Here is a 21,356-nt window from a genome sequence, read left to right on the forward strand (position 1 = left end):
TTTTTCTACGACGTATATATTCGAAACGAGGCCGCATTCGTTGTCTGCGCTGCAAAACGAAAACAACCTCTCTCTGTGCCAGTATCAGGTCTAATCGAGGCGTCAATAGAATTACCTTGTGCCTGACGTATTCGGAGGTGGAAGTGGTGATATGCTGCTGCCGTCGCCGACGCCCATATAAGGGCGGCCTAGAAGCGCGCAGAACCGCGTCCCCGGATGGCTCTTGTTGGCGTTCGAGCACTCCACCAAGACGCAGCAGCTCTTTTTTGATGTGCCGTAAACGTACAATTTGACTGCAGGCATCACTATAACAATAGTTGCTTAAGGAGCGGAAAGGCAAAAGGAAGCGAGTGAACCAAAACACTGCATGAGCCCCTATCAGCCACGCAGCGCTCCTCCCGTAAGAGCCGCGGAGAAGCGGCGGCAGGCGGCGCAGCGATCGCCAAGCTCGATGCGTTTAGATTGGTTCTATTAATAGGGCTGGTATTAGAAGCCCCCATCGACATCTCAGAGCCACAGATGCGGTAGAGCTGGTGTTGGTAGCAAGAGCCGTCAAAATAGCCGTGGGCATAAAGCAGCAAGCAAGCACCCTCGCGGACGTTTGTGCACCGGCTGCCGTAAAAATGTCGGGGGCAGCAAAACTAAGCATGCCCGCGGGATACGCCAGCGGCTAACATCATGCCGCTTAAAAAAACATTGAGTAGCTCCACTGTGTTCTACAGGGTTCGCGCTGCAGTGTTCCGCATCGGCCAAAACTTTAACTCGAGCTAATTCCTCTACTGGGATACCGCGCACTGCGTACGGCAGGGGATTGCTGTTGCCCTCCGCCGTACATCCCCGTTGCCAAGATGGGCGGTTCGCTGAGGCAGCTGTACATCATCCTGTGGAAGGACGTGTACGTCAACCAGATCCGGCGCAACTTCGTGTGGACCCTGCTGGAGCTGGCCCTGGCCGTCATCGCCATGTACGGCATCGGCAGGGACGGACTCGAGGAGCACTTCGGGGACCCCGTGCCGGCGCAGGTCTTCCCCCGGGTGCAGCCGCTCCAGCTGTGGGAGCACAGGGCCTCCAAGATACTCTACGCCCCCGACGTGCCCCTGCTCAGGGAGGTGAGCTGTTACGCGGAGAGGCCGCCTCATTGCCACCGCGTGATCCGTGTAACTCGCTGTAAGGCTTAGCAGGGTTAAAGGAACCGTGGAGACAAAATACAGGTATGGTTCGTTAAAGACGGCTTTGTACGATTACAATGATACGAATTTTAAGGCGAAAACCTTGTGCCACGTTCCCCATATGAAAAGTGCCGTGGCTGTTGTTGTAATTGTCAGGTCAGGAAAACTGGGGCCGTAGTAAAGAATAAATAAAGAACAATCGTGTGACACAATGGGGCTTGAACCCGAGCCTGCACAGTAGTAGCCAGTGCTGTACCAACTGTGCTATCTCCGAACGTTGGCACCGTATAACTCAAGTTGCTTCTTGCTTCGTGGGACGTACACATTGGGGGAAGGGGGGTGGGGTTGGCGAGGAATTTGGAGCTTTGAGGGGCAACGTGCCCGCTCGACAAAATTCAGAGAACTATGAATTGGAAACGTTAACGTTGAACAGTGCGGGCCGAGTGACACCTGGCAGTGACGGCACGTGAGTAGAATAGGCGCCCACCAGCCGTGCGGAAGCCTGAGTCCGGGCATACTAAACGCGGCATGTGCCGGTCTGCTTGTTGACATAATTAACGCCGTAAACGCCAACACGAAAGCGAAGAATGATGCACATACACGGCGCTTCAGGGAAGAAGCCGGTCGAGTAATTCGCCCCAAAAGACAAGGAAACGAAGGCGAAAAAAGAGACGCAAGTGCGATGTAGTAGCAAGAAGTAGTTAATGAGTATCGCCAGGCCTTCGCCTTCGAAGCACGGAAGCCGACTTGCAGGGCCCCGAGGAATCTTTATGGTATCCGCCGTGCCCATTTGAGTGAACAAGAGCAGCGAAGCAGGCCAGGCCAATTTTTCTGCTCAACATGCTTCCTAATCCTGTTCACAGAACAGCCTCCTGATGATGCTGATGTGTCCCCGAGTGGCGTCCAGTTGCATAACTCTACGTGTTGAAACATAATAGCTATGCAGCCGCTTACTACCACGTGATCTGTTTAACTTGCCACAAGGCTTAGAGGGTTAACTAGGGTTAACAGCCAGGGCTAAGAAATGCTGGGGTTAACACTTTTGCATAAGAAAACTGCGCTATTAATCAGGCAAGAAACTCGGATTGTAGAAATTTTACTCCAAATTAAGCGTATAAAGTGGAATTTGGCAGGTCGTGTGATGCGAATGGCAGGCGACCAGCAGGCCAATTTAATGGAATGGATACTGAGAGAGGGTAAATGAATCATGGAAGACAAAACACCCGATGGATCGAGTGAAAAAACGAGAAAATAATGTGGGGGCACAGAATGAACTCGGAAATCGTGCGACAGGAGTTGTTGGATACCTCTGGAACACGTATTCGTCCTGCGGTGCACACGAATTCTGGGTCGTGACTGATGATGATGATGATGATGATACTGAAGGCTCAGCACAACACGCAATGCTGCAGCACACGAGCTATCTGGGCGTATACTGCAGTGTACGCAGAGTGCTTTATACTATGCGATCTACCCATGGCCAGTCCAGCAAAGGCAACCAGCTAGTTGGTCTCAAACGAAAGTCTGACCTTCCCACAGCCATTTTAGCGTTAATTTGGTGCTGAAAGGTGCTTTAATTGCTCAGAAACCGCTAATCAAACGCTGATAAAACCTCATAAGAGTTGAAGCTTTACTTTGAGAGTATAGAGGGCAGCGCGATGAACGGGACGAAGCGAAGACGAGACAAACTTTACGAGCGCTTTACAACACAAGACAAAGCGCTTGTGTTTGTCTCGTCTGCTTGTGTTTGTCTTGTGCTGCCCTCTACTCTCAAGGCTGATAAAACGTGACGCAAACAGCGGCTGCGTCACGACAAATTAGAAGCAAGAGAGGCAGCGATGATGTATAGCGGTATAGACACAACCGAATACAAAGCCAGCGCGTTCCGGGCGGTTTGGTCAGTTTCGGAAGTCGTGCTTTCCCAAACTCCCACGTCCTTTGCTGTTCTGGACGACTAAGCAAAATGTTTCTTCATGGTATCCGTGATCAGTATTGACGCTTTGTTGAAGAAAAAAATTCACGCATCTCCCCGAAGTGAATCATGACGAGTGGGCGAAGCACTGTGGATCGTTTAAATCACCCGTGGCATTACCCACTCGCGCATATAAATGAGTGACAACGCGTGTGCATGGTATATACAATTCCAATCCAATCCAATCCAATCTAAGGCTCCTCGCGCATGCGCAACACTGTGTACACGGACGCCAAGCCCCGGACAAAGCGAGGTCCTAAGGTGCTTCGCCCCTAAAACATCTCGTCCTTCTGAGGCCTCGCGAAGGCTGAATCAAACCAAACGCTCGTGCGCAGCTCGCACGCTTCGTCGAAAAGCGGTACCGCCGCCGCAAGTACTAGAGTTCCTGTATATAGCTCCCCTAGGGGAGCAGAGTTGCGCGTCCATCCGCCATCTTGAGTTCCAAGTCGTGCGGGAAAGCTACCCTTCTCGCATGTAGGCCGCCGCGTCAGCGGCGAGGAGGAGTGGCGAGGAGCGGCCGAACAAAAAAAAAATTACACCATCTTCCACGTGGGAACCCTGAGGGGATGCAAAGCCGTGGAGTAGTAGCGTGTTAATTGGTTGTTAGAGTAAAGACACGTGTAGTAGCGTATTAAATGCCTTCTTTATTTATCGAGTAGTGGGGAACGTTTTGCGGCTTCTCGTTCTCGAAGCGAGGAATCCGCTGTTCGACGCTGGCATTTCGAAGCGTTGTCACGTTGCCGAACGCCATCTGGATCAGTTACTCGCCGCTGGCGTTGCAAAGCGGCTTCTCGTTCTCGAAGCGAGGAATCCGCTGCTCGACGCTGCCGTTTACGTTCGGCGTCGCAAGCTCTCCTCTGTGCAGCCTTGTCTTCGGAGGTGCTCGCGGTTCTGACAGTGTGCTGGCTGGCGCTAGTTGAAGGAGTGCCAGCCAGTTCGCTGACGGAATCGTTGGCGTCCATTTCCAGTCATCGAACGGCGCAGTACCGAAGAAGCAACTGAGTTGAGCGCGGACGGGTTTATTTGCAGAGCAGAGGGAGTGGAGAGTAGGAGCAGCGCGCATGCGCGTGACTGGACAGCTGGTGTGCAGAGGGGAGAGGAGGAGCAGCGCGCACAGGTGGTGTGGAGAGGAGAGGTGCGGACGCCGGACGACGGAGGGTCGACTAAGAGATGCTTTGCATCTAAAACTGGCACACGATGCTCGGCTGCTTATCAGTTGAGCCGCCGCCGCTGCCGCCGCTTCCACAACCGCCAATGCTCAGTTGAGCAGAACTGATTGAATACGGGGTCTTGTGCGCAGCATTGTAAGCGGGCATTCCTGTCGAACCGGAACCGGCGGCATGTGGCAATCAGACGCGCAACTCTTGCGCTATGCGATATACAGGAACTCTACCCAGTACGGACGAGTAGCGCCATCCAGCGGCAGCCAAGAAAGACGTTGCGCACGCTACACGTCTTAACCACTTCCGGTTCAAGTTGCGCGGTATTGGCGGTGAGATCTTTGAGTGGCGCCCCCTGGCTCTGACGTCGGCTTAGGGATTCGCGCGGCTGTCGTCTGCTACACTCCGCTTGTGAGGGGCAACAGTGCCTGGGCTAGAAATCGCCCGCTTCGTTGCTGTAGTGCGTTAAAAAGCGTATTTCTAGCGACTCAGTCATTTTGCCAGCTTCTGACGCATCTGAATAATTTGAAGCTGTATCCCCCACAAGTTCGCAACACACGAAGAGATAGAGAACAACTTTCTTCAGAGTATCGGTCCAAGCAGAGTGCGTACCAAGCAGCGGCCTCTACACGCTCATCGCACAGCAGGAAATAAAGCGGCTTTCTTCTCTTTCTTTCGTTGTTGTCTTGTATCGGATTATTGTTTCTTGCTTTTTTTTTTCTGCCCAACGCATTAATTTTTCTGCGCCGTCACCAACTTCTTATTAGGCGGTTTCGGGATGTTTGGGAGCCTCACAAAGGTCGTGTGGATATTTCCTTCATTTTGTATGGCATACATTCCCTTCTTCACAAATTGGCTTTCATTACGGCTGCGTGCAAGAAGGTGCATATCCGCAGCGTGCTTTGTTTATTCACATGCAAATACAATGAGAAGGTTTGTGCTACGCCACCGCGATCGCGCCCTAAACAACGTGGTCCACAGTACTCGAAGGCGGCTTTTGTGCTCCGAATTTCTATCGTAATTATATCGTTATCATAACGAACTGACTCTCAACTCGAACAATGATGACATGATTACGGTGTTCAAGGCATGATATACTCACTAACTAACGTAATAAATAAATACCTGCATATATTACAAGACTCGAAACCGAAGAAGAATTCCAAGTAGCTCTTTATTGCTTTTCAATCCTTCCAGGCGCGAAGAACAAATCCTATTCTACTCGGGATGGCGTTCTATGATTTGAAGAAAATTACTTTTACTCTCTTGTCCTGGACTGAGGACCCGGCCCACTAACCAGATCGATTTAATTGTTAAACAAAGTTTTCCCCTCCTCCCCTTACTCCTCCTCCTCCTCTTGAGTGCAGTTTTCCTATAACGCATATCCGAATATCGGGAAGATATGGCTGTGCAAAATGTTCCGAAATATCCCTCCAGGTCTTAACAAACATATATGTGTTACTGTAAATTTAACGAAGACGTGACTCGTTTTGCTCAATAAACCTCCATACTGGTTAGATGCCTGGTATAGAATCAGCACGCGCGTATATACACACTGGGTTATTTGGAACTCAACATACAGTTTTTGCAGTCTATAGTGCATGTCGGCAAACTTTCATGCCTTGACAACGTAAAGTGATGTGACAAAACGCGTTCTAGCATTCGGCAAGGTTGCAAAAACTATTTTACCTTACATATGATTACCGGGAATCGTGATGCCTTCTGCCAAAGCAGACAGCCCTGAAGGCCTAGAATTTGTTTTGGGCTTCCATTTTCGCTGTTGTCGGTTATGGAATGGGGTGGCGCCGGCAATGTTTCTCCCGTAGCGGTATCCAAAATTATACTTTAATTGACACCATGAGCTAGTGTATGCGATTTTAAGCCTATTATTATGATAAAAAGTTACCCACACGCCAATTCTGGTGCGGACAAGCATCAGACGTTGACCGAGCGCAAACAAACAGCAGGGAGAGCGAACCTGAGTGAAGCAGACGACAAATGCGAGAATCCCTAAGCTGACGTCACGGAGGCGCGCTTCGCAGCGCCGCCTGTGTTCGCGCTCACCGCCAATAGCCGGGGGCGGCGACACCTGTCTTCACGTTTTCGCTATTTTCTGCCTTACTTTAAAGAAAGCTACGCGTAAGAGTGGTATATTCGTGTTCTCAGCTAATCTATAATCTAGAGGAACTTCTATTTTGACTTCAGTGTCTTTTTAAGTCCGCCGAGAAGGGAATCCTGAACTCGTTTTATGCACAAAACAGTGCATCAGTAAACAAAACACACCTCGGCAGTGGCTGCGTACCTTTTTGAACCAAGGCGCTTTAGAACGATAACGTAATTACGATAGCCACAGCAACGTTTGGACATCAGGCGATCCAAATTCAACCACAACCAAGTTTCCATGGAGCAACGTACCTTGACCTTGGCAGCGGAAGTGCCGCATTGGTGTCCACATTGACAGCAGCGCCAAAATCCGCTGCAGGTATTGTGTGAGGCTCTTCGGTTCGCTCAGACCATATCTGCGTTCAGTACGGGCAACGAATCGCGACATAACTGCAGTCACCACAGCACACAAAATACGCTCAAGGATTGCAAGTAGATACTCGTGTTCACCACTGAGGCTGGCAGTGGCCTATGTGTACGCCATCTCGGGTGGGTTGTTTAGCAAGTGTGTCTATCCCTAGCCAGGCTTCGAATTCCTGCTAAACTGGAGGCTCGAAAAAAATTGGCGCAGCTTAGAGTAGTGGTGCAAGGCTCTTCTGGAGAAACAACAGCTGGCGCGCCCCTCTCCCTTCGTCGGAGACCCGGCTGTTGTACCTGACCTGTATTTCCGAATTTGCCGCTGAAAGTTCTCCGTGACTGGTAGGCCCGGATCGTTTTGTCCGCCGGTTTTCACATCTCTCCCAAAGAGGACAGTGTTGGCACGCGCTAGAACCGCCGGCAACCGGCTTCGTGAACTCGGCGTCTGTAGCGCGAACTCGGCGTCTGTGCTCCCTACTTCAGTCGTGAACGCTCGTGAACTGGCGAGAAAAGCACGCGAGAGATCACGCCACGAACGCTGGGCAGAGTGAAGGTCGAACTGGCCGACGCGGGGTGCTCCGTGCGACCCGCACGCTCACGTGCGCTGGGTATTTTAAAGGCGATAGTCTTCCTTGGGCTACTTAAACGCCGAGATTTTGGTCTGTCTGTATGTCTGTCTGTGACTCGATTCAGCCACCCGGCCAAAGTGAAACGGAGACCGCGCAATAGTCTTATATACCCACAGCCAAATCTAAACGTCTAAGACCGGTGTCAATGTTCATACTTGTCAACATTGCTGAACAAGAACAAGTCATTACGCAAACATAAGGCAGAAAATCAATACATGAGTAATATTTGCAGTGTTCCTTTATTTAAAAAAAAAATCACGGATGCTTGGATTTTGTGATAGCTAGCAAATTAAATAGTACATCAACTGCAGAAGACCGTCGCCTGCTGTTGCCCGCGCTACCTGGCGGCATTTAAAAAATCAAACGGCGACAGCAACGAAAGCTTCCACTAGATATGTTTCACGTTCCGCTTGTAACGCTAGTGGAGCAGGGCATCGGTGTTCTATAATTGTTATAGTAGGGTGCCTCGATTCACGCGCGTCACCGCCGTACGGCAGCGCTGGCATCGCGGCACCCGACTTGTAGCAGTGGAACGCGGTAAATTTAAATTGACTTGAGCAAACCTCGAGCGTGTCATCTTGGGATCGGAATGAGACGGGGAAGGAACAACATGAGAGGTGACCGGGAAAGAGAAGAGATTGCTTTACTTGGCAGGGGTTCCAGTTGACTATCGTCTTTCGGCGACATTTGCAACGAAAGGAGCAGAAATGACGCGGCCATTTCTTTTAGTATTTTTAACACGAAAGTGTTTTATTCCGGAATTCACGAAGATTTCACATGCGTCACATTCGTCACGGAAGTGACGCCAGTACAACGGAGCGAGCGGCCTGTACAGGGTGCACCCCTGCACAGAGGGTCTTCTAGAGGGAAAGCAACCTTTAGTACTAAAGAGTACGTTATACTTCGGGTTATTCGTTTTCGGGTTTTATATTTTAACACGAAAGTGTTTTATGTCGGGATACACCAAGATTTCGCTGACGTCATATCCGTCACGGAAATGACGCCAGTACACCTTTGCCGAAGCGACCCCGCCAGCAGGACGTCGCTCGCTAAGCATGCCCACATGACAGCCGCTGACCCGGAAATCATGCTCAGCTGCAGATTTCGCTGCACATGTCACTTTCGTGTTTTACCGATCCCTATGACAGAGGAATCAACCAGTTTTTTTTTTTTTTTTTTTGTGGTGACCTTCGACGGCAGAAGTAAAAACTTAAACAGCTCTGCCGTTAAAACCGCGGGGTCGGCGGTTGCGCAGGTGATGCGCGGGGTGAGAGAAGACCTGACGATCCACAGCGCCGAGCCCGTGTCCAGCGCGGCTGTCCTGAACGAGCTGCTGGAGAGCGGCGTCGAGGCGCCCTTCGCAGTCGGCGTCGCCTTCGACCACGACAACCTCAGCGCACAGGGCCTGCCCAACGTGCTGCGCTATCGCATCCGCTTCCAGAGCGGGAAGTTCGACATTCACCTGCGGTACCGCCACAAACTGGAGGTACGGCTGTAGACTTCGGCCGTGCAGTGGGGTACAAGTCAATCATGACACTTTGCCAGGAAAACAGACGAATCGCGTGTGCCGAATGTTAGGTGCACGGGCTGATTATTTGTAAAAAATAGAATAGAGAAGATAGAATAGATCATAGCAATTGTCACGGCTGGCCTCGTCCTTATTGCACAGCGCAATATGCCTTTCGATCTAGTACCTCCTAACTATGTAAAAAGATGCTGTAACACCACTAACCACAGCGTACCTTTCACACGAAAGTGTTTTATGCCAGGGTACACAAACCTTACCGACGTCATATCCATCCCGGAACTGACATCCCCAGAGAAAGTTCTACTGGAGTGGCGGCGCCCACTGAGCCGTGAAGTCATGCCCGGAGACCTGTACGAACGCGCCGAATGTCCTTCCCTCTAACATCTTCATTCAGATGGTGCTGCCGTCTAGGAGAGGTTAACCGAAGTAGTGCGTCATGACGCGAATGAGCGCCCATAGTTGGCGCCTCGATAGGACAGCGTATAGCAGCGGAAGCTGCTGTGTTTATCCGCCCGCCGGCTATGTGGAACGCCGCTCAGCTTGTGGAACGCCGCCGCCGCGTTCCAGGAGGACGTCGCTCGCCAAGCGCACCCACAAGACTGCTGCCGACCCGCAAATCATGCTGCTTTCGCTGTAGCGGACCGTGACTTCACCAAACGATTCGCTGACAACCCGTTCGGTTTCGTTCGCACGGCTTGGGAGCGCCTCGGGTTTCAATCGGATTTACGCAATGCTCCGGCGCGTGGAATCCAGTGTCTAAGGTTGATGCATCTGACGGTGTCATACCGACGAAATATAAATAGCGCTGTGCAATTTGATATCGAAGTACAATGAACATTCAAATGCTCCTGTCAAAGGCACATTTCGGTTTTGTGTTAGACCGATTCCTATGCAAAAAGGACCAACCACATTTTTTTCACCTAAATGCACAATCTTGTTATGCTAAGAACGATGACTTGCATGCTCTTTTCGCCTCTCTTTGTTTTTGTTTTGACATAATCATGTTAACCGAAACATGGTATCAAAGTGATCATGATGTATTTAAATGTTCCGGATACAGCACTAATTTTTTAACAGCCGCTCAAAAGAGGTGAAGGGGTACTATTAATTGCGAAAAAATCCCTAAAATGTGATATGGCAGCCGATTTTTACTCAGATGACTAATGACTTTGAAGCCTTGACTGGCACATGTGACCGCAACGTTTTCGCCGTTGCGATCACCCCCCAAGAGAAAACATGTCTGCTTTTTTTTTTCATTCCTTGATTTTTTACTGAGTTGGGTAATGGATAGTGGCTGCAACGTGTCTATTGGTGGCGATATAAATATACACATGCTAAGTTCATCGCCTGCACATCATGAACTCTAACCATTCTTGAAACAAATGCTTGCACTAACACAAATATTTCGCCAATTCGGATTCAACCCAGTTCTTCAACTTTGCTCGATGTGTTCATCACAAACATTTTATTTATTTACTGATAATGCAATCCCCATTAAAGGGATTTTAGCAATGTGGTTACAGACATAATTTTTTTATAATGTTGGCACTGTAGAATACATACAAGAAAAAAAAAAGCAAATACAACAGCAAGATATAAATAATCAGGTAAAATTTGCTGCGAACAGCAATAAGGACGGCTCCATGACTTGGTTATTAGTTAGTTCATTCCACTGAGTTATGGTACGAAGGAAAAAGTAACATTTGAAGCATGTATTTCGTGACCGAAAAGGGGTTATTGTCAGTTGGTGCCTTTGGCGGGTGGCGTATCCAGATGAAAACGAAATAATATCGCAAACATCAAGCTTGTAACGCCCTTTAATTAATTGGTAAAGAAATTTTAGTCTATTAAACGATTTCTTTCAGTAAGTGAAGGCTCATTGGCACGATGTAAGAGTTCTGTTATAGAGGTGCGTCCAAAGCTGTTAAAGATAAAGCGAACTGCCTTTTTCTACACGTTTTCCAATTTAGTGTGTTAGTTTTAGTGAAGGGGTCCCAAACAATCACCCCACATTCTAACATTGGGTGAATGATAGTTTTGTACACTAGAGTCCACACCGCGGAATGAGAATGTTTTAAAGCTCTTCGAGGAAAAAATAGTTTGCGGTTAGGGTTACTAATTACGGAGTCAATATGTCTAGTCCAGTTAAGGTCATTGGTAATCCAAAGGCCATGATACTTGATTTAGTTACCTCAGAAAGGGTGAAGCTTGCGGTGGAATAATTAAATAGTAAGGGTTTTTTCTTGTGGGTTATTCGCATAAATACTGTTTTATCAAAGTTAATTGACATCTGCCATAAATCACACAACTCAACAATTTTATTAAAGGCACTATTTCAAACGTTTTGATCAGTCACATTAGATATCTCAGAATATATGACACAGTCATCAGCGTACAACTTGATTTTAACAGGAACTTCATTCCCAATATCATTGATAAAAATGGGAAACAAAAGGGGTCCCAGGACAGTACCCTGTGGAACACCAGAGTCAACGGTTGCCTCTTCTGAACAGTATTAGTTAAAAACAACAAATTGGTTACGGTTTATCAGGGAACGACAGAGGGGCGAAAGCTGCGTTTCGAGATGCAGGCAATGTTGCCAGGGGTGCAAATCGAAGCGCGTCACGGCAGCATGCCCCTGCGTTGAGGGTCCCGTGGCTCGCACGCCACCGCTTGAACGCGTTACTGTAGAATCGAGCCTGTAGCCAGTGCGGGCTTGTAAAAGGGGAAGCAATTGGAATGACAAGGAGGAAATTCCGATGCTGGTGGACAAAACGAGCGACAGGCAGCCGATGTCGTTGTCGAAACGAGCAAACGTGACACACTGAGACGGTAACAGGCAGCACGGTGAGCACGGCGTGCGAGGAACGTGCGAGAGACGCCGCGTTGCGGACTTCTGAAGCCGGAGCAGGAGGTGAGCGTGGGGCCGGGACTCAAGTTCGCGAGGAAGAGGAACCGGCTGCTCACGCATGATGATGATAGTGGTTTTGGTGGTGGTGGGATTGTTTTATTTGTAATCAAAACAAGAAAAAAAGGCTGCCTACCAAAGCCACAGGGCTTGAGGGGCAGAGCCTGGCAATCACTGAAACCAAACACACTGGCAAAGTAGTACATGGCAAAACAAGAGCAGATTAGAGAACAAATTTACGCAATCAAAGTGTACATGGCAAATACAAACAATGGGGGAAGCTGGCAGTGCATTTAGTATCGATTTTAGAGCAAAGATTCTTCTCCGCTAAACTTTTTCAGGTCATTTGATCGCGTCGCGAGTGCCCTTAAAGGGGCCATGCAAAGAAAACACAAGTTTGGTTCATTCGAAAAATTGCCTCATTAGAATCATACCGACACCACTTTTAACGTAAACTTCGCTCAAATAAGCTACATAGTTAGGAAAAAAAGGACTGGCCATGCCGCACACTAGCTCATTTCCCGCAACAGAACCCATGATGTCATATGTGGTAGATCTGCGATTGGCTGAGGCCTGCAAAAGCAAACGCAAATTATGCAGGGCTTATAAGCTTACCGAACGACCTATTCGCGCTTGAATGTAGGGCACATTCTTTTAATAGCAGTAAGAATTGTGGGGCGAACATTAAAGTTACGAACAAACACGTAAGCACCAAAGCAGTAAGTGTGACACTTTGCCGGCTGACATTAACACAGCCGTTAGATGCTCTGGACTTCTTAAACACTGACCAACTGACACAAGCGGTTCGGTAGCTTACGTGACCATGTTTGTCGAGTCATGGCGTAAGTTTTAGAAAGCGTTTAGTATGAACCGTAATAAAAATACGCAGGTGTAGAATCCCGGCCAGAACCAAAATGCGAACACGGCACTTCAGCAGTATTGCAGTGCCTTCAATGGAAGTGGGTGATAAACAAGATAATCAAATGGGTGCCTGTGAGGCACCCTATTGGTCTCAGGCTATATATAGTTTTAAGGCCCTGCTCATAAGACGTCACTGTCTACGTCACGAAATGCACGATTTAGAGGGATGATGATGAACAAACATTTAGCGGGAGAATTGAAATCTTGACTTAAAATATTTAATTTCTCAGCGAATAAAGCATCGTTTGCTGCCGAACAAGCGCTTATGGCCCTATAAAACACTAAATCTTTGGAGTAAAACAAACTTGTATTTTGTCTGCATGGCCCTTTAAAGGGACAGACAACTGATTTTTGTTGAGTATATGTTCTCTCGCACAAATGAAAGGGCATCCCTTAAAGCACCATAACGAGAAACGGTTGAGCTGATACCGCCCTAACACTTTTTAAATTGAAATTTTTAGATACTCGAGCCGTACCTGTTCTCCCAAAAATAATGCTGGCAACCATGACATACAGTAGCCCGCCAACATACTTTTGTCTGTATGCGAGATGAAAAGCGATATTTCAAAACTTGTCCGCAGCTAAAAAGTGTGAATCGCAGGCTTTCTTATTCCTTTGTGTGTGTGTTTTTTTAATTTTAGTTTGCACGAACGCGTCATCTGTTGGGATTGACAATAGGTAGAATTTGGCTTCACTTTGTGGAAATCGGCAGTTCCATTCTCCCCGGGCGCGTCCTTTTTTTTAAGCTGACGTTGGCGTACTTGGAAGCTGAAATCGAATATTTCGGCACAAGAAACGCCCCTGACTCAGGCAGCATCGTCAAACTTTCTTCACTGGGTCTGTTTACTGAACGCTGCCGTTGACTCTGGGCCTGGAGGCTCAATTAGCCGCACTGAGAGAGCACCCAAAGGCGACGGGCAGCGTGTCTTAAAAATTTTCAAAATAATGTCCAAAAATACATGAGCAGTCTTAGTAGCTGCTAAGTGTTCAGGTCACGTGACTGGTACATATATTGTATTGTCAAGTTTCTACACTACGAACCGCCACCCTTCCGATTTCAGAAAGTTTGGTGGCACGTAAAAATTATTTTCGCCAATTTATTTTTAAAATCCTTGTGGTTACCGGGCTATTACAAACGCTGGCTTTAATATGAGCTAGAGAACATATACGGGACAAAATATTAGCAGTAGCTTAGCTCGGCTCTGCCAGGATATACGTATCGTGAGCTAAGGTTCAGCTGGTTAATCTTAGCTTTCCTGGTTGTCTAGTATTAGCTTGATTATCATGCTTACTGCTGCTTCAATGACACACACAGGGTATACGCATTATGGGACACATGTATAATTATCAAGCGGCTCCGGCGGAGCGTCACCAATCGCTTCAGAGTTAAGCATGGTTCCACAGACGCATGCAGGTGTTGCTGCGACGCACGAGCCATAGGTTCCACACCCGGCCACCCCTCGCATGATCAAGTGGACCGGGCCGCCCCGTGCGGAACGGAGGCCGGCGAAGACGCTGGGCGCGTGGGGTGTGTGATAGACGCCGGGCAGCGAGCGACGTTCTGTGCGCCGTGTGACGTCTCTGCTCCCCGCGCACGCGCAGCACGGCTCTCCAGGAGCAACGCGAAACGGCTCAACCTCGGCCAGTGTAGCTCACGCTGCAAAAATTTCCCCGCATTTCCCCGAGGGGAAGAATGTGAAAGTGCGAATGCAGGAGTTGAATTTGCGCGGTTCGGTAATGTTCGCGAAAGAGAGATCACACACACACACACACACACAACTACAAAGAAAGAAAGATGCATTTATTCACAGACACCTATTTGTGTTGTCGTTGTACTTGATTGCTAGAGCGGATCTCAGCTTTGAAATTTCGTGTCAGTACTCCTTTAAGCGGGTGCATTAGCCCTTCTCACGCCCGATTCCTGGCCAATCCCCCACGTGGGTATGTGCCATGCACAGACACCTATTTGTGTTGTCGTTGTACTTGATTGCTAGAGCGGGTCTCAGCTTTGAAATTTCGTGTCAGTACTCCTTTAAGCGGGTGCATTAGCCCTTCTCACGCCCGATTCTTGGCCAATCGCCCTAAGTGGGTATGTGGTGCGGACGGACGGACGGCGGTGGACGCGTGATTCAGGGTCGCTTAAGAAGTGCATTCGCACTTAAAATAGGTGGTCCGTCCCTTTAAGCCGCCGGCGCGCAGCTCCGCCTTTCTGTCGGGTCGCTTCGGTTGCTCGGAGCGTCTCGGCTGAGGCGCCACGTGACTAGGAGAGGGTGAAACGGCTGCTTAGCCGGCGCTTGGTTTCGCAGTCTCGCCATGCGTGGCGCCGGCTGGGCTGTCTGAGCGCATCCTTCAGCGCAAGCGAACGGCTGCATCCAATTAGCCAGGCGGGGAAATCTCAAAGGCAAACTTTCCCGAAACGCTGTGTGCATAGTTTTCGCTTTCGCCCGCGATAATTAGGTGTGGAAAAGTTAAACCCGAGCCATTTTTTTGTCCCGGTTCCCTTTCAAGTTCGTCCTCTGTCTTGATTCGTCGGTTACACCGTCCATGTCTGCGCAGCTGCCGGGTCCCAAGAACGTGTACAGCTCGGACGAGATGAGCGCCCTGCTGCCGCTGCAGTACTCGGTGGAGCGCCACCTGCTGCACCGGCTGTCGGTGGCCAAGTTCGGCCCGTCCGAAGAGCCGGCGCAGCTGCAGCTGCAGCGCTTCCCTTACCCGGCTTTCTACCCCGAGGGCTTCAACACCACGTTTAGCCACTTCGTGTTCCACTTCGGCGTTGGCTTCCTCCTGCCCTTCGCCTCCGTCGTCGTCAAGATCACCGGCGAGAAGTGCTCCGGCATGCGCGTACGTCCTCTTCTACACTCTGCATTAACAGCTAGCCTAATCTTAACTCAACATACCTTACTTAACCTTACCCCGTCTTGAGTTACCTAACTTTGCTTTCCTTATCGCACCTTACACAACTCACCTAACTTAACCTAACCTTACATCACGTCACCTTACCTTGCCATACGTTACCTTACCCTACCTCACCCTGCCTTACCTTACCGGAACCTTGCCTTGCGTTACCTTACTTTGCCTTCATTAGCCTACCTTACCTATCCCAATTTAACTTAACCTGACCTTGCATCACGTTACCTTACTCTACCTCACCCTGCCTTACCTTACCCTAACCTTGAATTACCTTACATTACCTTGCCTTACGTGACCCTACCCCACCTCACCCTGCCTTACCTTACCCCATTTTACCTAATCACGCGCACCATTCAATGCTCGCACCTTGGAAACGTGGCTTCCTTTTAGGGGCGAAGCCCCTTAGGTGCTGGGACTGTTGGCGTCTCATGTCGTCGTCGTCGTCGTAATCGCCGTTCGTCTCATGTAGTCATGGTACTAAAACACTAGGAAATTCGTTTACGCCTCGCGCTAAAATGTAACGCGCACTAAAAAAAAAACACCGGGACACTCGTTTACGCCTCGCGCTAGAAAGCTTCGTGCTTCAAAGGCAAGATACTTTTACAGCAAAGCTGTATACCTTTACCCCCCCAACAATTTCATCTCCATTGGCAAAAACGCCAAGGCGCAAAGAATACTTATACACTGCATGCTTCGCCCCTCAGCAGGTTCCACGTTAGTAGAGATTGGCCGGTATTTTTTGAATGCCTGGCCCCCGGGGTACCAGTTTTGAACAAACATCGTCCGAGGATCAACGGAGCAACAGAAGGGCTTGTTCGCAATAAGACAAGTTGAATGCAATGAGTTGACCACGGGAATGCGATAGGAAACACGGAGGCAAACCCGGCTATATCGCGTGAGAAAGGACTGCACCGGATTGGCCACAGGTCAGTCTACATCATTCTAGCTTGATCTCGGAGTAACGATCTCATAAGTTTGTGTTTCGTGTTAAGTTCCAGCCACCGCATAATAAACTCAACATGTTCGCGACGAACGCGGTTTTCTCTTATAAGAGGGGTGCGCACTAGTGACAAAGCATAATCTAACACGGGCAATCTGCAGAGAGAAATGTTGCGCTTCTAGCTAAAACAAAGTATGTATAAGAAGGAGACTCCTTTTGAAGAGTTGAAACGAGGGCTTCCCAAAATTGGATTGCGTACTAGTGTGCAGGCATGGTGGCCGAGACTATCATTGTTAAATGTGTGACAGATTTCGGGTGCCGAGGATAAGTTAACGGATTCGTCGACAGTGTTGCCCTCCTCGACTCCATTGTTCGCAGGTGACTAACACGAGGGAAGACAGAACGTGCTTGCGTTTCACTTGTATGACCGGCGTATTTGAGAAATACGAATTTCAACACAGGGGGCTTCTCACGCAAGGCGGAAAACAAAGCGAAAATTTCCATGCCTTTTTTTGCTGGTATTTCTTCTGGTGACAGGTCAGTGGCATGCGTTTAAGTTCCAGTCGCTTGTAAATCCCCTACGCCCATTCCTACGTCAAGGTAAGCGGCAAAAGAAAACGTACCGCCAATACAAGCTGCAAGGACGTATTGAGAAGTTGTTTCAAGATGGTCGAGAAAGAATAGTTTTTGTTTAGACAACGTACTGTTGCATACTGGGAGGCATGCCCGAGCCGAGCTCCGTCGCCTCCGACATGCGTGTGGTAGCGTGGTGAAGCGAGCGGCCAGCCAATGTTGCTGCTTCGAAGAAGACCCGAAGCCCAAGGCAAACGTAACTTGTTTACTTCATGGCCAGATATGGGCCGAAGCCAGCCAAGAGAAATGCCCGACGGGCGAGGTTACTGTACATGGCTCCATGGCTCGATCAGAGTGACAGCATTAATTTACTGCTCAAACAGGAATGAACTACAGCGCTTGGGGTGGTCTTATTTTTACACAAAGCACTAACGGTCAAACAAGCGTTCACTCTAGATTGTGCACACGACACGAACGGCACACACGCACACAACACTATTTCCAGAGTTTGTGAGCGGTCGGTAGTAGCGGCGCACGCTGAGTCCGAGAGAGGGGAGAGAGGAGGTCTCTGCAACAGCTTCCACGTCCTTCGGACAAGTCTCTGCGTGTTGCGTCGGTCGCCACTGAAGTTTGAGTCACGCTAATAGCGAGGCGCCAGCGATCCATACATGTAGCGACGCGTTTGAATCAGTCGGCTGCAAGCGTGAGTCACCGACCGGGGGAAGGGGGAGGGGGGTCCTGCTTGAACGGCGCACGTAGTGCAGGCTTCGCCACACAGCCCAGGAGTGTTGCACGAAGCCCAAAGCACTGCGGCACGCTGATTCGTAACAGTACTGAACGTGAGTGGCGTTTTGTAGCGTGAGCTACACTGGCCGAGGTTGAGCCGTTTCACGTGGCTCCTGGAGAGCCGTTCTGCGCGTGCGCGAGGAGCAGAGACGTCAAACGGCGCGCAGAACGTCGCTCGCTGCCCGGCGTCTCTCACACACCCCACACGCCCAGCGTCTTCGCCTACCTCCGTTCCGCACGTGGCGGCCCGGTCTACTTGATGATCATGCGAGGGGTGGCCGGGTGTGGAACCTATGCCTCGTGCGTCGCAGAAACACCGGCGTGCGCCTGTGGAACCAGCTTACCTCTGGGGCGATTGGTGACGCTGCGCCGGAGCCGCTTGATATACATGTCACGTAATGCGTATACTCTGTGTGTGTCATTGAAGCAGCAGTAAGCATGATAATCAAGCTAATCCTACACGACCAGCAAAGCTAAGAATAACCAGCTGAAGCTTAGCTCACGCCACGTATATCCTGGCATAGCCGAGCTAAGCTACTGCTAATTTTTTGCTGTTGGTTTAAACGGCTCGATGGGCATTATATGCAAGAATTTATGTATGCACCACGAAATAGATGAACTGAAAATCTTTGACTATTTTTTTTATTTTTGTGCAAGTGAATAATTCTACAAATTGTGAAAATACTTAATTCTGGCTCGCGCTGCAGTCGCGCTTACGGAGAAGCACCGCAGACGTGCTCATTGCAGCGCAACTTGACAAGCCTAAGTTGAGCCAACTCTATCCGAAGTAGACAGAGCCAGACATTACACACCTCGCGCATTGCCGGTTTCAGACCAACGATTTAACGCCAACTGTGCGACCCGTTTGAGTCTCGAGACACCGATGCGACAGTGGAAGCATTTTACTATACGGAATAGAGCAAATCTACAAGACTACTGTAAGACGTGGGGAGTGATGCACGGGCAGGATAATTATTCACGAAATACAGCGAAAAGTTCCCATACAGGAAGGGCTTGAGTCAAGGAGGCACTAGAGCTCTCCAAAAAATGTTTACAGCCTATTTAGCTTGAAGGAACCTGGAATGAAAGAAGTTTGAACTAAGGAACCTTGAATGAGGGGAAGTCCAGAATACGCGTGAAAAGAGAATACTTGACCGACATGACATTTGTGGACACCTTGTTACAGAATAGGGAAAACTTAATGTGGCTGCAATTAGAACGCTTCGTAATAAGATTAAAAATTAACAAAAAAAAGAAAGTAATGTTTAAAAAAACACGTAGAAATTAAGCCTCACATTTAGCGTACGAAATTTTCAAGACTCGGATTACTATAACTACATTAATGAGAAATTCGGCGTATAATTACAACGGCCTAAGGGGACGCACATTCGACAAGCACATTCAAACAGTATACCTCCATCACTCAAAAGGTATGTCTACAACGAATGTGTACTGCCAGTGGTGACTTATGAGCAAGAAACTTGGCGCCTTACTATAGGTGTCTTGAAGGAAGTCTTAAGCACGGTGTAGGAATATTCCTACACCGTAGTCTTAAGTCAGCCCAAAGAGCAGTAGAAGAAAGGAAGGTGGCAAGAAGGCTAAGAACGAGCATCCGGCTAAAGGCTTTGGAAGTATAAGTGACCGGTAAAAAGCGGGAAGGCTCTTGGGTACGTCGCCTGCTCCCTCCACTTCCCTCCTGTACGCCGGCGGCTTTCACGCGCGTGTGGGCGTGTTATTTGTTTCCACCGAAATAAAAAACGCTCTTTCATCGCGCATTTAGTGAATAACAACGATTAATCCTACTAGGGGCTGCTCTGAAAGGCAAGCACTCTGTGACAAATAAACAACACACACACATGCGCGTGAAAGCCGCCGACTTACAGGAGGCCATGAGAGATCTCTAACCGGAAGTGGAGGGAGCAGAGGGATCAGACGACGTACCCATGATGCGCCTTTACCGGTCACTTATCGGAAGTTCGGGGGGGGGGGGGAGGGGGGGCAAGACGATCGAATATTATTATTATTATTATTATTAGATGCCCCGCATCTCATTCGCCCGCCTTGTCCCTCCATCCGGCGTCGGCGTCGTTGTTGTCGGCGTCCGCCCCTCCCCCATTCTCCTCGCCGCGCCAGCTTCGCTCTCCGCCGCTCACCCTCTCTCCTCTCCGATAGCGAACACTCTCTCGCGAGGGGCATTGGATTGGATTGGATTCGATTGGCTTGGCTTGGCTTGGATTGGATTGGATTAAAGTGGATTGTGTTGGATTGTGTTTCGTCATAGCCGCGGCAGACGCACTGGCGCCGGCGCATTACCTCACCGTTATGCGCGCTATAAAACGCGGTACCTGCGCCGCTCCGCTCCATCGTTCCATCGCCGTTCCGCCGCTGTCCAACGCTGCAACGTGAACCCCTATGCGTCGCATCTACACAGGGGTTCCCGCGATGGGAGGTGGTAGTTTTTATTATTCTCATTATTATTATTATTATTATTATTATTATTATTATTATTATTATTATTATTATTATTATTATTATTAACGTGTACCTAGAAACCAGGGTGCGTTTTTCCTCGGCGTTTGACATGGACAGGTTCTTTGCAGAGGTCGACCCTGCCGTTTGCAAATGAACCTTGAACCAAACGCAATTTATTTTAAGCAACAGCCCTTTATCGGCTTTATACATCCTACGTTATGTAATACATGGCGTTATTATTTGTAATGCTAGGGGAGAGCAATCCTATAGTATACCTGGAACTCTAACTGCATTGCAAGCGCCTTTACACGTGATACAATCGGCACTGCGAATAAAATTATGGAAAGGAAATGAAAAAAAAAAGCAGTCCTCTTTTTATTTTAAAGCCGCGATTTCTCTAATCGTGCCTAGACCGGCAAGGGGGGGGGGGGGGTACGGAGGCTGAGCCCCTTTTTTTTTGGTGGAAGGGGAAGCTCAAGATCCCCGGACCCCCCCTCCCCCCTGCCTCCTCTGGATTCCCTGAGCATCATTCCATATGGAAAACATCACTGCTTAAATTAAGAGGGACTGGACTTGGTCTGGGCATGCAATGAGGAGCAGTGACAACCGTTGGACCATTATGGTAACAGATTGGATGCCAAGAAACGGGACTAGAAGTAGGAAGGGACCGATTATTCGGAGGAGAAATGAAATCAGAAAATTTGGAGAGAAACAACGGACTTGGGCATCGCGAGAGATAAATTGCCGGAAAAAAAATCCCGGGTCACCTTCACTAACGTGAAACCTGGGGAGGGGCGAAGCATGCAGTGTATAAGTGTACTCTTGGATTCTTGGCGTTTTTGCCAGCGGAGATCAAACCGTTGGAAGG

The 21,356-nt window shown here is 49.1% G+C and overlaps 1 protein-coding gene across 1 annotated transcript in view; it reads left to right on the forward strand.

Annotated features, from left to right (window-relative positions):
* The first annotated feature begins 848 nt into the window (after nucleotides 1-848).
* Nucleotides 849-21,356, forward strand: part of LOC144162216 (phospholipid-transporting ATPase ABCA3-like) — a 45,983-nt gene continuing 25,475 nt past the window's right edge. Inside the window, exons 1-3 of the mRNA XM_077692681.1 lie at nucleotides 849-1,109; nucleotides 8,706-8,936; nucleotides 15,364-15,648. Of these exons, the coding sequence (XP_077548807.1) occupies nucleotides 849-1,109; nucleotides 8,706-8,936; nucleotides 15,364-15,648 (777 nt within the window). The remainder of the gene's footprint in view (nucleotides 1,110-8,705; nucleotides 8,937-15,363; nucleotides 15,649-21,356) is intronic.

This window comes from Haemaphysalis longicornis, unplaced genomic scaffold (genome assembly GCF_048455015.1).
Source record: "Haemaphysalis longicornis isolate Haplotype H1 unplaced genomic scaffold, Haemaphysalis longicornis Haplotype H1 scaffold_12, whole genome shotgun sequence".
In the NCBI taxonomy this organism is placed as follows: Eukaryota; Metazoa; Arthropoda; class Arachnida; order Ixodida; family Ixodidae; genus Haemaphysalis; species Haemaphysalis longicornis.